The sequence below is a fragment of the Lemur catta genome, chromosome 23 (assembly GCF_020740605.2).
Source record: "Lemur catta isolate mLemCat1 chromosome 23, mLemCat1.pri, whole genome shotgun sequence".
NCBI classification, from domain to species: domain Eukaryota; kingdom Metazoa; phylum Chordata; class Mammalia; order Primates; family Lemuridae; genus Lemur; species Lemur catta.
Genome location: NC_059150.1, coordinates 6,648,167 through 6,664,271, shown reverse-complemented (window position 1 = coordinate 6,664,271; position 16,105 = coordinate 6,648,167). Strand labels below are relative to the sequence as shown.

The 16,105-nt window shown below is 49.7% G+C and overlaps 1 protein-coding gene across 1 annotated transcript; it reads left to right on the top strand.

Moving 5' to 3' along the window:
• The first annotated feature begins 2,841 nt into the window (after window positions 1-2,841).
• CTSE (cathepsin E) lies at window positions 2,842-12,650 on the top strand. The gene is made up of 9 exons (XM_045536569.1): window positions 2,842-3,020; window positions 3,561-3,717; window positions 4,299-4,416; window positions 5,384-5,502; window positions 6,408-6,607; window positions 8,678-8,800; window positions 9,822-9,963; window positions 10,062-10,160; window positions 11,871-12,650. The coding sequence occupies exons 1-9, from the start codon at window positions 2,956-2,958 to the stop codon at window positions 12,033-12,035; spliced, it is 1,188 nt and encodes a 395-aa protein (XP_045392525.1). The 5' UTR covers window positions 2,842-2,955; the 3' UTR covers window positions 12,036-12,650.
• Window positions 12,651-16,105: the final 3,455 nt, after the last annotated feature.

Genomic DNA, 16,105 nt, shown 5'->3' with positions numbered 1-16,105 from the left:
GCTGCATTAACCCCTAACAAGAGCATCAGCCTGTCCTTTGAAGCTTTGAAGCCAGGTATGACTTCTCTCTTTAGTTATGAAAGTCCTAGAAGGCATTTGCTTGCAGTAGAAGGCTGTTTCATCTACACTGAAGAATCTGTTCTTTAGTGTGGCCACCGTCATCAATGATCTTAACTAGATATTCTGAATAACTTGTTGCAGCTTCTACATCAGCTCTTGCTGTTTCATCTTGCACTTTTATGTTATGGAGACGGCTTCTTTCCTTAACCTCATGAACCAACCTCTGCTAGCTTCCACCTTTTTATTTGTATCTTCCTCACCTCCCTCAGCCTTTATAGAACTGAAGAGAGTTAGAGCCTTGCTCTGGATTGGGCTTTGGCTTAAGGGCATGTTGTGGCTGGTTTGATCTTCTATCCAGACCACTACAACTTTCAGCAATAGGCTATTTTTCTTTCTTATCATTCGTGTGTTCACTGAAGTAGCACTTTTAATCCTTAAAGAACTTTTCCTTTACATTCACAACTTGGCTAACTGTTTGGCACAAGAGGCCTAGCTTTTGGCCTGTCTCAGCCTTTGACATGCCTTCCTCACTAAGCTCACCATTTCTAGGTTTTAGTTTGAAGTGGGAGGTGTGTGACTCTTCCTTTCACTTAAGCACTTGGAGGCCATTGTAAGGCTATTAATTAGCCTAATTCCACAACTCTTGTTTCTCAGGCAGTAGGAAGGCCAGAGGAGAAGGAGAGGGATGGGAGAATGGCTGGTCAGTAGAGCAGTCGGACACACAAAACTGTTATTGGTTAAGTTTGCTGTCTCATATGGGCAAGGTTCTCGAAGCCCCAAAACAATGATAGTAGTCACATCGAAGATCATCGATCACAGATCACCATAATAAATATAATAATAATGAAAAGTCTGAAATATTGTCAGAATTACCAAATGTGATGCAGAGACAAGAAGTGAGCACATGCTGCTGGGAAAAGGGCGCCGAGAGACTGGCTTGGCACGCAGTTGCCATCAACCTTCAATGTGTAAAAAAAAACATGCAGTATCTGCCAAGCACAATAAAGCAGAGTGGAATAAAATGAAGCATGCCCGTACCTTATTTTGTATATTTAATCCTCTGGTGACAGGTAGGGTATTCATCACATGACAAAACTGAGGTACCTGTTGGCTAGGAAATTGTGGGCAAACCATGGCAGAGCATAGTGCTAAAACAAATTATCTCAACTTCTACCCACTTCTGACTCATGCTGCCCTTCTGGGGGTAGACCTCTCCCTCCAGCGAAAGGTCAAGAGGCAGTCTCCTAGGAAATGGGTAAATACTAAAGAGGCTTTGTTGCCTTGGCGTCAGAAATTAAAGGTCTAGGTTGTTCCTCAAATCTTTTTGATGTCTTTTTCACATTTTTGGACCCAAGGGAGGGTTTCCCTTAGCTCCACACTCCCAGTTTGCTTGCTTCTTGACCTTCAGAGGTCGAAGGCAGAGCCCACAGCAGCTAAGAGATTTGCCAGAACACTAGCTGGTCAGGACAGAGCTAACCTAAACCCAGGCCACCCACTTCCTACTTCAGAGCTAGTGCCCTCTGGATGCATTGGCACGTGTAACAGTGGGGGTGGCCTCTGCTGCCCTGGCTCAGAGGGTCCAATTACTTGAGTCAGGGTCAGGAAGGGTTTTCCTTCCTGTCACCCCTCCGTCCCCACCCAAGGCACCCTCTGTTTAGGAGGCAGATGCTCACAGAGATGAGCTGATGGTGAGTGAGCTTCTCATGCTACAATAACTAAGGCCTGAGCCCCACCCCTGTGCTCAGTCCCACTTGACAGACTGAAGATCCCATGGTCCCTGGGCACTGTTAAGGGATGAACTCTGTCCCCCAAAATCCATATGCTGCAGTCCTATCCCCCAGGACCTCAGAATGTGACTGTATTTGGAGATAGGGCCTTTAAAGAGGTATTAGGATTAAATAAGGTCATTAGGGTAGGCCCTACTCCAACATGGCTGATATCCTTAAGAGCAGAGAAAGTTTGGACACAGAGGGACGAGCAATGTGAAGACACGGAGAGAAGGTGGCCATCTACAAGCCAAGGAGAGAGGCCTCAGAAGAACCAACCCTGCCAACACCTTGATCTTGGACTTCCAGACTCTAGAATCATGAGAAAATGAATTTTTGTTGTTTAAGGTGCCCAGCGTGTGGTGCTTTGCTATAGCAGCCCCAGCACCCTAATAGGGGCACCTGTTCCAGACCCTGCCCCTGCCTTGACCCTCCATGGCTGCCCCTGTGTTCTCCTACACACACACACAGTCCCAGATTCATCAAGGCCTTGGGATCAGGAGAGGTGACTCCACACATCCACAGCCAAATCTCCCCATTTCGGGGCCTTTGGGAGTGCTGATTTCTGCTCTGAAATTCTCCTTTGCGGAGGGTAAACTGCCTTCAGGCACCTGAGGGAACGAGGAGGGAATGCGACATACTGAGAAAACGGACCGATGACTGTTTTGAGTTAAAATCCTGCCACACATGTGACAATTCAGCTTCTGCCCCTCTGGAGTCTTCAACCAGACCTCTCGTGGTGACAGTTCAGTAGGGTGGCTCCCAGTGTCCAGGGCCACGCCGCTTTCTCGATTAATACAGGGTTTCGTGGGCAAGGGTAGGCTGCCAGGCCCCCGGTAGAAGCTGAGCCTTGGTCGACCCTCTCGTGCTCAGAGGTGTGCGGAACCCCAAGTTCTCACCCCAGACTCACACTCCCCTCGCAGGAGGGGAAGAGATGGCGGGGTGGAGGGGAACGCCCTGTCCCACGTGCTGTGTTTACTCTGGGCCAGGCTAATGACTCCAGGGCCTTATCATTGGCCCCCAGGCGGGGCTGGGCAGGGCAGGTCTGCGAGTCGGGCAGAGCCGGTCCCACTGCGCTGGGGGAGAGAAGGAAGACGAGGGGAGGAAGAAGCTGCTGGCCGGACCCACAATGAAAACGCTCCTTTTGTTGCTGGTGCTCCTGGACCTGGGACAGGCCCACGGATCACTTCACAGGTGAGGCCACGTCTCCGGCATTGTGTTCAGCTGGAACAGTCCCCTGGCCCCCAGCTGAGGGCCGCCCTGGGAGAGGAAAGCTGGCGGGGAAATGAAGAGGAGAAGAGACTGCGGGCTTGCCTGAATCCATGGAAGAGGTGGACGGCCTTAATCTCCAGCCCCGACAGGGCATCCCCCTGCCTCCGCCTGCAACGGAGGTGCCGGCTCAAGCCCCCAGGGGTGTTTCTGTCCCTCTAAAGCAGCCCTTCAAGGGGTTCATGTAAAACGTCAGACTGCCCTACATCTCCCATCTTCCTAGGGATCTCAGAGCCTGTCTCCAGGGGGGAGGGCCATTCCCACCCTAAGATTCTAAGAGTGCACAGGGCAGAGGTGAGGCTGGGGGGAGCAGAGCCGCCAATTCCAGTCATACCCCAGCACGTTGCCTTGCAGGTCCCCTCCTGTGCCACCTCTAGTTAACCCCTGAAGACACGGGACAGGAGGAGGGGAGGGAAACGAGGGAGGCACAAGTGCACCTGCTCCTCACGTGGGCTTTGTCCCCAGGGTGCCCCTCAGGAGGCATCCGTCCCTGCGGAAGAAGCTGCGGGCTCGGAGCCAGCTCTCTGAGTTCTGGAAATCCCAGAAATTGGACATGATCCAGTACACCAAGTCCTGCTCAATGGACCAGAGCGCCAAGGAGCCCCTCATCAACTACTTGGATGTGAGACATCCCGGGGAAGGGGGCTGCGGAGGTGGGGAGGGAGGGAGGCTCAGCCTCAGGGCATGGCCAAGGCCACTTCAGCAGCCTTGACGGCCATGGCGGATTGCTTCGCTTGGATGACCCACATGGACTGATCCCCTGGGTCCCCGGGGACTGGGCTAAGCAGGCCCCAACGTGCCCCAAGGTGTAGAGCTCTCTGCGGGAGGGAAGCACAGAGGGTGCCAAGCATCCCGCAGGGAAGGCCCTGCTTCTGCTCTGGCGGGCAGCTTGCTAGCTGTGTGCCCTGAGGCAAGATGCTTAACCTCTCTGGGTGCCAGCCCCCTGATCTGCAGAACGGAGGTGTAACTTCCTCCTCTGCCTTGCTGACAATGTAGTTATGAGAATCAGGATAATGCAAGTAAAATCAAACGAAGAAGCCAGGGGGCTTGATTTGATTTCCTCCCTCACGGTCCTGCCTCTGCTCCTTCTACCTTTTATCTCCCACCTTGCCACTTCCTAGGCTCTGTGAGCTCTAGCCCTCTGGGGAGCACCCTTGTCCCTCCCCCCCCCACTCCCTCCTTCCCTCTCTCCCTTCCTTGTAGATGGAATACTTTGGCACCATCTCCATCGGCTCCCCACCACAGAACTTCACTGTCATCTTCGACACCGGCTCCTCCAATCTCTGGGTCCCCTCCGTGTACTGCACCAGCCCGGCCTGCAGTAAGTGGGGCCAGAAGGCCCAGCAGGGGACGGCCCCAGCAGGGCCTGGTACTCCGGGGGTGGGGGGCTGGCGTTCCCGAAACTGGCCCTCCCTGCCGCACCAGCTTCCCCTCCCCATGTCTGAGTCTGCCCTGGAACAGCAGAAATAGGGCCAGGCCAAGGAGAGAACTGAAATCTGGCTGCTATCCAAGACAGCAACTTCCATAGTGATCAGAATTAACAGGGTGAAGCTCAGCCACTGAAAAGAGAAATCTTTGACATGATGACTCACTTCCTTCAGAACACCCTGAGGAATGCGGGAGAAGTTCCATTGGATTGGCTGTTTCTGGGCAGGTGGGGGAGGGGGGTCGGGTTCTAGGGCAGACTGTCCACTTGCTTCAAGGAGACTTGGTGGCCTATCTCCCAGGGCACCAGAGGAGGTGGCGGGGCGAGATGGCTCAGGTGGGTCCATTTGGCCAGAGGTAATTCAGCGGTTTCAGTGAGGATTGGAAAAAGAAGAATTAAAAAAAGATGTCTTGGTTGATACAGGACAAGTTCCAGAGACACTCTGTCTCAGGAAACCCCAAGGCTTGACGTCCATGGATTGGGCAGAGTTGGGAGTAATTTCCTGGGGTGGCAATGGTTTATCCCCGAGTTTCTTTTGAAAGCCAGGCTCTGACCCACACTGGGTGGCAGAGATTGTGGCTGGCGCCTGATAAATGGTGCTTATCTCAGCGTGGCTCATGAGATCATTGTGGACAATTGGGTTTGCCCAGGGACAACTGTTTGGTTTCCAATTAGGCCACACCTGTGGCTAGAGGGAAATGGAGCTGCTCCCCAGGGAGGGCCCTGGCTGGCCTTTCTAGGGGCCCCCACTCAGTGTTCAGAGCTGAGGGAAGAGACCCTGCAGCTCTGGGGCTGGGGGCGTCAGGGCTGGGATGCAGGGGGAGCCAATGGCCTAGGCAAGAGCAGCACCCTTGTTTTCCAGAGACACATGCCAAGTTCTACCCTTCCCAGTCTGACACCTACAGCCAGTTGGGGCAACATTTCTCCATTCAGTATGGAACCGGGAGCTTGTCTGGGATCATTGGAGCTGACCAAGTCTCCGTGAGTGCAATTTCTTCATCATTTCTTTCTTGGCCAGAAACTTGGAAGACAGAACATTGATGAGTGGTCTTAGGTTTAAAATCTGCCTCAGGAATAGGTGGAAACAGGGGGTGGGGAAATTTTCTGGGAGAAGGAGGGAGCAACACTCCCCACCTGAGACAGCAGCAGTGGGTCAGTCTGCTCAGCGTGCTGGGCCCTAGAAGGGCAGGTTGAGGGCAACTCCCACAGAAAGCAGCACCCAGTGCACAAAGCCTGGTGGCTGGAGCACCAGTCCCCAGGCCTCCATCTTGAAGGATGGAGAAGTCCAAGCCAGGGGACAAAGTGGGGACTCAGTTACTAATATAAGGGGGCAAAGTATGAAATGGGAGTCCAGTCGCAGAGACAAGGCAGAAATACATACATGTGTTCAACAAAAGACATGTACAAGCAGCACTATTAGTAACAGTCAAATAAAAGACACAACTCAAATATCCATCAATGGTAGGATAGATAAATAATGGTGAAATGTTCACATCATGGAATACTAATAAGAATAAACAAATTACAAAAATTACAACAGCACATAATAAGCACCATGTTGAGTGACAGAAGCTAGATACAAAAGAGTTCATGCCAGATGATTCCATTTATGTAAAGTTCAAAAATAAGCAAAAGCAATACATGCTATTAGAAGTCAGGAGACACGTTACTCTTGAGTAGGGGTATAAGACTGGCAGGGTGCATGAAGGGGCTTCTGGGTTGGAATATCCTGTTTCTTGGAAATATGGCAGAAATCTCTGTGCCCATTTAATCAATGAAAGTTGAGAAGGAGAAGAATTAGCTTCTGGTCAGAGGAAAATCCAGGAATCCGAGACCCTTTGCCAGCAATTCCCTGTGCAATTCTCCTGTGGGCTTTCTCCTGCCAGGTGGAAGGACTGACCGTGGCTGGCCAGCAGTTTGGAGAAAGTGTCACAGAGCCAGGCAACACCTTTGTGGATGCAGAGTTTGATGGAATTCTGGGCCTGGGGTACCCCTCCTTGGCTGTGGGAGGGGTGACCCCAGTGTTCGACAACATGATGGCTCAGAATGTGGTGGATCTACCAATGTTTTCTGTCTACATGAGCAGGTAAGGCCTGTCACACCTGCCAGGGTAAGGTCACTTACGACTACAGGGAGACAGCATGGTGCACTAGACTTAGCAGCCAAAAGACCTGGCTTGGATCTCTTGGCCTATTACCAGCTGTGTGATCTTGGGCAAAACACTTAACTTCTCTGAATATTGAGGAAATGGGATTTGCTTCATAAAGTAGTTGTGAAAAGTACTTTGCAAACTCTACCACAGTGGGTTTAATTTAAGAAATCTCTGGGATTGGCTATTCATTTATGCTGTCAATAAATACCAAGCTCCTATTATAATATATGCTGAGCATGATGCTGGACACTGGGGACAAAAGGAAAGAAGAAAGACAGTCCCTGCAGTGGGTGAGGGAGGCGGGGTAGGGAAGAGAAGCAGAAAAAAATTAATAATTAAGCTGACAATAAAATAATTGCATGTAAATTAGGTGGATAGACAAAATGTGGTATATTCATACAATGGAATATTAGTCAGCCTTAAAAAGGGAATTCTGACACACTACAATATAGATGAAACTTGAGAACGTTATGCTACGTGAAATGAGCCAGTCACAAAAGGACAAATACTATATGATTCCACTTATGTGAGGTACCTAGAGGAGTCAAACTCCCAGACAGAAAGCAGAATGGTGATTGCAGAGCCTGGGCTGGGAGGTCAGTGGGCAGTTCCTGTTTAAGGGGTTTAGAGATTCAGTTCTGCAAAGTGAAAAAGTTCTGGAGACTGGCTGTACGACAGTGTGAATGTCCCCAGCACTACTGAGCTGTAGCCTCAAAAATGGGGGAGATAGTAAATTATGTCATGCATATTTTAACATAATTTTCTTTAACATTGCATATTGTAGTTGGAAAAGTTCATAGGCTCATCTGCCTCTAGGCACTCTTGCCTGGGGTCCCGGGAGGGTCGTCTTATCTTCCACCTTACCCAGGAAGGAGATTTCTGACTTCTTTGACTCACTCACCCCCCACCCCACCCCACCCCCGCCCCATTTCGGCATAAGCCCGTTCCCCCGGGTCCCCTCCCCGTCTTTCCTCCGTCAAGCCGGCTTCCTCGCCAGCACTGCTGCCCTTGCGACCAGGCCTGGGCAGAACTATGAGTAAGAGAGGCAGGTGGTCTGGACACCTCCACTTCCCCTCGCAGAGCTTCCTGCACCCCTGGCCTGGGAGAAGTGGGCTGCGGTGGGAACAGCAGGGGCTTTGCTCTCAGGCTGGCCTGCATTTAAATCCTGCCACTTACTTTGCTTCATCTCGCTGAGGCTCAGCCTCCTCAATGGACACCAGGTGGGTGTTAAGTAAGTTCAGGTGGACAAAAATCCCAGCACGGCCTTGCACAGAGGCCAGCGACAAATGCTAGTTCCTTCCCCGGCTCCCTCTCTAAAACCACTTTCCTAAAACTCCTGCAGATACTCAGTTCTCTCCTCACTTTCCTATCCTGTCCTGCAGTGCCTTGATGTTTTCTAATTTTCTGATCCTTTTCCTCCTGAAAATGAACCCATTTTATGTCCTATTTCTCCAGAATCCTGCTAGGTGCCAGAACATAATCTGAGAAATCAACACCAATGAAAATAAGTAAATATTTAAGCTCTAGTAAATCATAATACATCCAAATTAACTTCTTTGCCTTAACGCAAAGGAGTGAGTGACACAGAAACTCCAGGCACCACCACAGCCATAGTGGGGAAGATATTTTGGGAAAAGCTGTCTTTTATTGGGGGAGGGGGTCAAGTCACACAGTGTGCACACACCAGGGACAGCCCTGGCCTTGGCTCTAAACGACCAGACCTGTTGTCCCCATTTCCCACCTCCATAATCTCTCTATCCAAGAAGCAGGAGGACATTCACAGATTGTTGAGTGGAGCTGTTTCTATCCTTGTGCCCAAAGGCCCAGACTAATCAGCCTGCAACAGTGAGAAGTCCTGGTCTCAAAGCCCAGGCAGCTGTTCCTGCCTGCCGGGTGCTCGGTATGAGTAACCAGACCAAGAAGCAAAGGCTCCAAGCTGGGGCTCATCCCTAGGGGTTTCCCGTGGCCCTTCCTAAAAGACAACTTGCCTTTCTCTCCACGTAGTGACCCGGAGGGTGGTGCCGGGAGCGAGCTGATTTTCGGAGGCTATGACCACTCCCATTTCTCTGGGAGCTTGAACTGGGTCCCGGTCACCAAGCAAGGCTACTGGCAGATTGCACTGGACAAGTGAGTAAACTCCACGAAGCAGTCACAGTGTGATGGATGAACTCGTAACAGCCACGACTCCAGCTGAATCAACTGGATGAGACTGCTGGCCACTAGGAGAGGATGCCGGGAGCTGGCTGCATGGGCTGGGGGTCTGGAAGTGCTGGGCAAAGCTGCAGGAAGGGGCATCAGTAAGCAGGGCAGCAGGCACAGCTTCCCTCCCTGTGCCCGCGGTGGGCCTCCAAGCCGACAGACGGTAAACACCAACAGGCAGCCGCTGCCCTTCGTTCTTCGACATGAGCACGCAAGGCCAGGGCTGAGTGACGTGGGGAAGGCAAAGTGAATTGGATTCAGGTTTTTCCCTCACAAAGCTCACACAGAAGATAAGACCCACACACAAACTGCTATCACGTAAAGTGGAAGGTGGTCAGTGCTCCAAGACAGGTGTCCCCAAAGTGGCCCAGCAGATAGGGCAAGACAGCTTCTATCCGAAGAAGCCTCAAGTGTCTCATGGAGGGGGTGGCTTTGAAACTGAGCCTTGAACCCTGTGCAGTATCTGGGCATGGAGCCGCTGGGGAAGTGGGACTAAATGCTGCCACTTACCTAGTGCTGTGCTGGACGATGCAGGAACTCAAAGACGGGTAATTCAAGTTTCAATTCAGCTGAGACTGAGTTCCTGCAAGGTGCCAGGCATTAGGAATACAGAAGTAAAAAAAAAAGCCTCAATGGTTCCTGTCTACCGAGGGTTTTTCAAACTGTAGAAATTTACATATTTGTGGGCCATGACAGCATTTTAGAAGATCATGACCTACATTTTTTAATGAAATGGAATACAATAGAAAATACCAGCATGCACTTCAACTGTGTATAGGTGTGTGTATGTACTGGTTCAAGAAGTAACTATTTCCTACTAAAGATATCAGTCCAACAAACTGAGGACCACTCGTGATGGGAAATGTGTTCCATGTACTGAAGAACCCAATAGAGAGCAGGAGTTGCCTGGGATCAGAGGGCTGGGCTGACCACGACCCTTTGTCTTCAGCATCCAGGTGGGAGGCTCTGTGATGTTCTGCCCCGAGGGCTGCCAGGCCATTGTGGACACAGGGACCTCCCTCATCACTGGCCCTTCTGACAAGATCAAGGAGCTACAAAAGGCCATTGGGGCAGCACCGGTGGATGGAGAAGTGAGTGCCTACCTGGGGGGAAGGGTGGGGGCAGGAGAGCCAGGCCTGCTCTTGGGACATGGAGAGCCTCTAAATGGAGCCTTCGTGTTGTGTTTTAGTACGCCGTGGAGTGTGCCAACCTCAACGTCATGCCGGATGTCACCTTCACCATCAATGGAGTCCCCTACACCCTCAGTCCAACTGCCTACACCGTGCTGGTAAGAACTGTTTCCTTATTCTGCAAGTCCCAGGGCTTCCCCATGTGCCTGCAGCTTCCCCTTTCCAAACAGTCGCCTGCACTTACGCTTCACCCTCCCCAAGCCCCCTCCCACCGCGTCCTGCTCTGACGTGGCAGTCCCTCTGGAAGGGGCACAGCTTCCTGGGGTGGAAAGACCACTGGGCTAGTTCAAGTTTCCAGTTCTGCCATGAATCAGCAGTGAGATTCAGGCAAGCCATTTAAGGAGGCCTTCTGATACTGCCACGTAGGACTTCTCAACTGACAAAGTTAAATCCCCTCAGCCACCAAGTCAGACTGGAGAGGTTACTGTCCCATTTTGCAGATGAGGATATTGAGACTCAGAGAGATAAATCAATGGTTCAAGATGTGAGCTGTTTAAGGAGGGGTAGAGGATAATTTGAATGTTTCTTCTAACATTCAGATTAACTTTCCTCCTCAAGCGAGAAAATGTCTTTTGTTGCAGTCATTTCTCAAGTTTGTAGGGAGAGGTAAAACGGGGACTCGCATGCATTTTGGACGCCTATGAGCACTTTACACCACAGGTGGCCTGGGTTTCCAACATTTCAGTTCTTTGGCAGCACACGTGAATGTGTTGATTTTACCAAGGGTCGCCCAGAGTGTCGGGGTGACTGTGCCAGAATAGAGGCACGAAGGTGCAGACTGAGGGCTTTAGCCTTGTCCCCTACGCCTTGATCTCCGTTAACTGCTTCCCAAAGCCACCAAATAGAAACAGACACTCCGAAGAAAAACAAATGTTTGCTTTAAAACACAGCTTCATGGTAAGCCCCCACGCCTCCTGCCACTGTGCACACCACTCTGAGGACCAGCCGGACGTTCAGACGGAGCCCTGCTCATCAGTCTGCACAGCCGTCACCTCCCCAGCACCCCACTCTCTCCCACCTTCTCTCACCTGAGTCCCCGCTCATGCCCACACCCTTCCCCGTGCCCAACATGGTGCCCTGCGTGGTCCTTTCCTGCCAGCAATTTCAATGAGAGCCATCCCAGTCCATCAAGGATGACAACTTTTTATTCCCTTCCTCTCGAGAGGGCTCCTTAGGTCCTCTGTGCATTTTCCCACACCTTCTTCAGCAGCAGCCTCAAAGTTCAAATAGTTGTTGGAAAGACCACACCTGCCTGGCAGAGCACAGGTCTTTGCCAAACTAAAAATTAAGGTTGGGGGAGGTTACACTCTTCCCATGGAGCAAGGGATGCATACCTGCCTTTTATCTAAAAGGGATTACCCAACGATTTCCTTCCAGAACATCAAAACAAGTAAACAGCCGTGGCTAGCCACTTATAGAGCAGTTTCTCTCCCTTAAAAAAATTAAAACGAGCTCTGCTAGAAACTAAGGAAACCAGAATTTAAACCAAAGTCTTCTAGCACCAAATCTTTTGTTCTTCCAGCCAGCAATAAGGTTCCAGTTTTCCCAATAGTAAAATGGTGGGGGAGGGGTGGGAGTGTGTGACACATGAACAGTTCTGCCCCAGCTCACATGAATGAACTTGTGCAAACAAACGCTTTATTGAGAAAACTGGGGTATGGGGCTTTGAAGTTCCACCAACCAAAATGGTGGAACCCACCAGCTGTCCAAGGCCATTCAATGCGGCCACCACTGCCACAGGACAGCCTCCAGGCAGCACTACTTCCTTCTTCCCCTGTCTGTCATTTACATGCTTGTTCTCACCCCAGGACCTAGTGGATGGAATGCAGTTCTGCAGCAGTGGCTTTGAAGGACTTGATATCCAGCCTCCAAGTGGGCCCCTCTGGATCCTGGGGGATGTCTTCATTCGACAGTTTTATTCGGTCTTTGACCGCGGGAATAACCGTGTGGGCCTGGCCCCAGCAGTCCCCTAAGTAGGGGCCTTGTGTCTGTGCCTGCCTGACACCCCTGGGGCCTGTTAGGTTGGAGCATTCTTTACACCTGTCAAAAAGTTGTTTTTCACAGAATGCTGTTGTTCCCAGAGTTACAGCTTGACTCAGGACCAAACAGAGCATGAGAACACACCCTAACACACACACACATATGCACATGCACAGCCTCACACACATTTCACATATGCATACCGACCCCACCACCACCGTGATGGAAGAATTAAGTTGTGTGTCCGTATCTTTGATTGCTCTGTTAGCTTTTTATTATGGAAATCCCCAAACATGCACAAGCAGAGGTCATAGTACAATAAATCCCTATGCGCCTCCACCCAGCTTTGACAACCTACCCACACGTGGCCAGGCGTGTTTTATCTACACTGCCGCCTGCTCCTCTCCCCAGCTCCTAAAACTGCACCTGGATTGTTTTGAAGCAAATTCCAAGTATCACATCATTTTGTCCCCAAATACTTCAAACATCCTTAAATATGCAGTCAATATTCAAATGTCTCCCATTGTCTCATAAATGTTTGGCTGTTCTGTTTTTTACAGTTGGCTTGTTTGTATCAGGATGTAAACAAGGTCCATAAATTGCATTTATGTGAAATGTCTCTTAAGTTTCTTCATCTGTAGAGTTTACCACGTCTGGAATTTTCCTGGTTGAAACCCAGAGGTTCATTTAGCACGGTTCTCGGAGCCCAGCTTCCCCATAAAATGGTCGTTAGATCTGGAGGTCTCGTTTTGTGATAAAAATACGACACAGATGGTGCTGGATACTTCCTGCTGTGTCCGTCGAGAGGCAGTTGATGCCTGGCGCCTCTCAGGGCTAGTGCTGACACCAGTGAGTGGGTTTGGAACTGTCAGCCTTAGCCACCTTGCCATCGGTCCCTTTGGTGTTTTATCTAATGGTTTCAGCAGCCACCGATGGTCATGGCTGAGATCCACACTAGCATTAGGGGTTGCAGAACAGGGGGTTTTTCTAATTCTGTTATTCCTTCTGTATTCGTCAGCTGGAATTCTGTAAAACATAACCTTTCTTCATCAACTACTTGCTCAGGAAAGACGATAACCACGTGGAGTTTTATTTCCCTTTCTTTACCAGTTTTCAGAATGAGTTGGTGCTAGGGTAAATGCCAGTGGATTTTAAACACATGTCATCTGTTTCAACTTACTGGAGTTTTTTTAATGCTCACGTCACCCCGTCTTTAGCCGGTGAGTGACCTTCGAGTTAGCTCCTGTGAACTTTTCCAGCCCTTCTTGTGCTCTTCCAGCCCCATGTGCCGCACCAGCCGTTGTCCCAAGGACTCCTGGTTCCTTGCAGTGCGCCCGTATTTTGTTATGACCAAAAATATTTCATAGTACGTAGGGGATGAGGAGAGAGAGCACGAGGTGGAGGAGTGAGGGGAGAGAGAGAGAGAAGGATTGAGAGAATGTTCTTTCCACCTTTAAGACCCCAGGGCCCGTCCTGCGGAGTCTGACATGGAGAATTCCGGTCTGAGACACATCCCTGTTCTGACGCCACCGGAGACAACTCATTTTTCTCTTCCTCCCTTTAGCTTTTGCTTCTTTCAAAATGGAAGTATCTTCAGTCTTTTTCTTAGTATAAAATGTAAGATTTGTCCATAATTCTCCCCCTCAGAGAAAAGCACCGTTATCATTTCAATGTGATTTGATACAGACATCTTTGTTGCACATATCAACAGGTAGAGATGGCTATTGGTAAGGAAACCTTTTTCTTTTTACAAAAAAGGGATCGTACTCTACATTTTCTTCTCCAAACTGCTTTTCCCATCTGACGGTAGATTCCCCGTCAGTGCACATATTCCTCTAACACCTACAAGGTGTCCATTTATTTATCAAATCCTCTCTCAAATGCACATTAGGTGCATTTGGGGTTTAATTCAATCCAACACAGTAAATATTTATTTTATGCCAGGCACTAAGTGAGGCACTCTCAGACTTCTAAGATAACTGGGACAGATGCTGACTGTCACATTTTGGTAGCAGGAGTCATAAGAAACACAGGAGGCTGAAGGTCAGATAGCCTGGATTTACATCTGTGCTCCGCCCCTCATCAACCTGGTGACCTTGGTAATGACTTCGAGTCTCTGAGACCCTCACCTCACAGAGCTGCCGGGAGAATCGGTGAGCTCAACTTGGTGGAAGCACTTGGCTCAGAATGTTCTGGCTTCCCTTCCCCTTTGGGTGTCGTGCTCAGAGTAGGTCACAGCTACACATGTACAACACACACATATACCTTTTTTTGCTTTGTTTTTACTTGTATTTTTGCCTTTTTAACCAAATTATTGCTTTCAGAATTAATTCAGAGCAGTCTAATCCAAACAAGCTATCCAAGCAGCATAGTAGAACAGTTAACAACACGGGCTCCGGAGTCAGGCTTGGACTTGACTCCTACAACCAGCTGTGGGACTCTGCACCTCAGTTTGCTCATCTGTCAAGTGGGCATGATAATAGCAGCTACAGTGACCCTCGAACAATGTGGGTTTGAGCTGTGCAGGTCCATGTATATGTGGATTTTTTTTCAACCGAAGGCAGATTGAAAACTATTCGTGGGATGCAAAACCTGTATATATTGAGGGCTGACTTGTCCTATATGTGGGTTCTGCTGGGCCGACTGCAGGACGTGAGCATGCTCAGATTTTGAGATGTGTGGGGGCCCTGGAACCAATCTGCGTGTACCAAGGAACGAATGTACTTCATGGGGTTATGGTGAGGATGCAATGACATATTGCACATGTGTAAACACGTAACTAGCTCATCTGCCTGTGCTCATCAGGGAACAGACCTCACTCGAGACTGGAAGCCTTTCCTGTGCACTCTCTCTCCTGCCAACCTGACATTCAGCGCTTCTCCTCCGGCCCCCAAGTCACCGCTCCTTATATTGAACCTGACCACGCCCTCCACTTACCACACACCTGCACGTGTTCCTATCCTCCGCACCCTTCAAGCTCCAGTTCAAATTCCTTCTTTCCACGAGGTCCTCTTTGATGCCCCCTAACTAGAATTAATCTCATCCTCCTCTAAACCCCCACAACTTCTTAGCTGTGTTTCTTACACCATGATTTGCTCCAAATCTTATTTCCAATGGTAAAATGCAACTATCAATTTTTGTGTCCCCCAAAGGGTCTGCCGTACTCAGATAATTGAATGAAAGCCTGCAGGAGGGCAGGAAGGAAGGAAATTCAAGGAATGAAGCAAGGGCGAGGCTGGTTGTCATTCTGCCTCAGAGCGTGTGTCGGAGGGAGAAAAGGGAAGTTGTTGGTTTTTGATCCATGTGGATGGAGGAAGTGGGACCAGAGCCTGAGGGTGGCTGGCGACTTGGCTTTCAAAGGTGTTAGGGATAGTTCTGCAAATGGCCCCTGAAAGTACCTGTTTCAGTCCTGGATTCAGACGCTGTAAGGACTAGCCGCGGCCAGTTCACTTCCCCTGCCCCAAAGCACCCTCAGCAGCGGCAGGCCCAGGAGAACTTTCCCACGTTCTCTGAAGGAGGCTCAAACGTGCCTCTACACCTCCATGGGCTCTCTCTCTCTCCCTCTCTCTCTCTCTCACACACACATACACACAATGTTCATTTAAAATCTAGTTTCAGAAAAAAGTGAAAGAATATGGGGGACAAAATTCTAAAAGGACACAGTTTAAGAACACGTCAGCTGTCACAAATTAGTGTTTGTCCTAAGCATGGATTGATGCACACTTTCCCAAGTAACCAAAATAGAACATTGTGGGTAAAGTGCTCTAGAATTTTTCCATGTATGATGTCTAATCTTACACTTCATGGAAATCTTTGTGTCCTCTCCCCCCCCCACCCCCCACCCCTGGCATGTTTGCGAATGGAAACAAGGAAATGAACTTCAACTTTAGTTCTACCAAAAACTCTTTAGCAAGGCCCCTGCCTATCATTGAGCAGGGCCAAGAGTGAGATTCAAGGACATTCACTCTGCCCTTGAGGAATGTGTAGTCTAATTAACCAGATTAGACATGAACAGTAGCAATAAAGCAGCATCAGAGACTTAGGACAAAGAGGAAGAACTTTT

Coding starts and splice junctions, on each gene's coding strand:
- CTSE (XM_045536569.1), top strand. CDS start 2,956: ATGAAAACGCTCCTTTTGTTGCTGGTGCTCCTGGACCTGGGACAGGCC. Junction 3,021..3,560: donor GCCCACGGATCACTTCACAG/GTGAGGCCACGT, acceptor CTTTGTCCCCAG/GGTGCCCCTCAGGAGGCATC. Junction 3,718..4,298: donor CCCTCATCAACTACTTGGAT/GTGAGACATCCC, acceptor CCTTCCTTGTAG/ATGGAATACTTTGGCACCAT.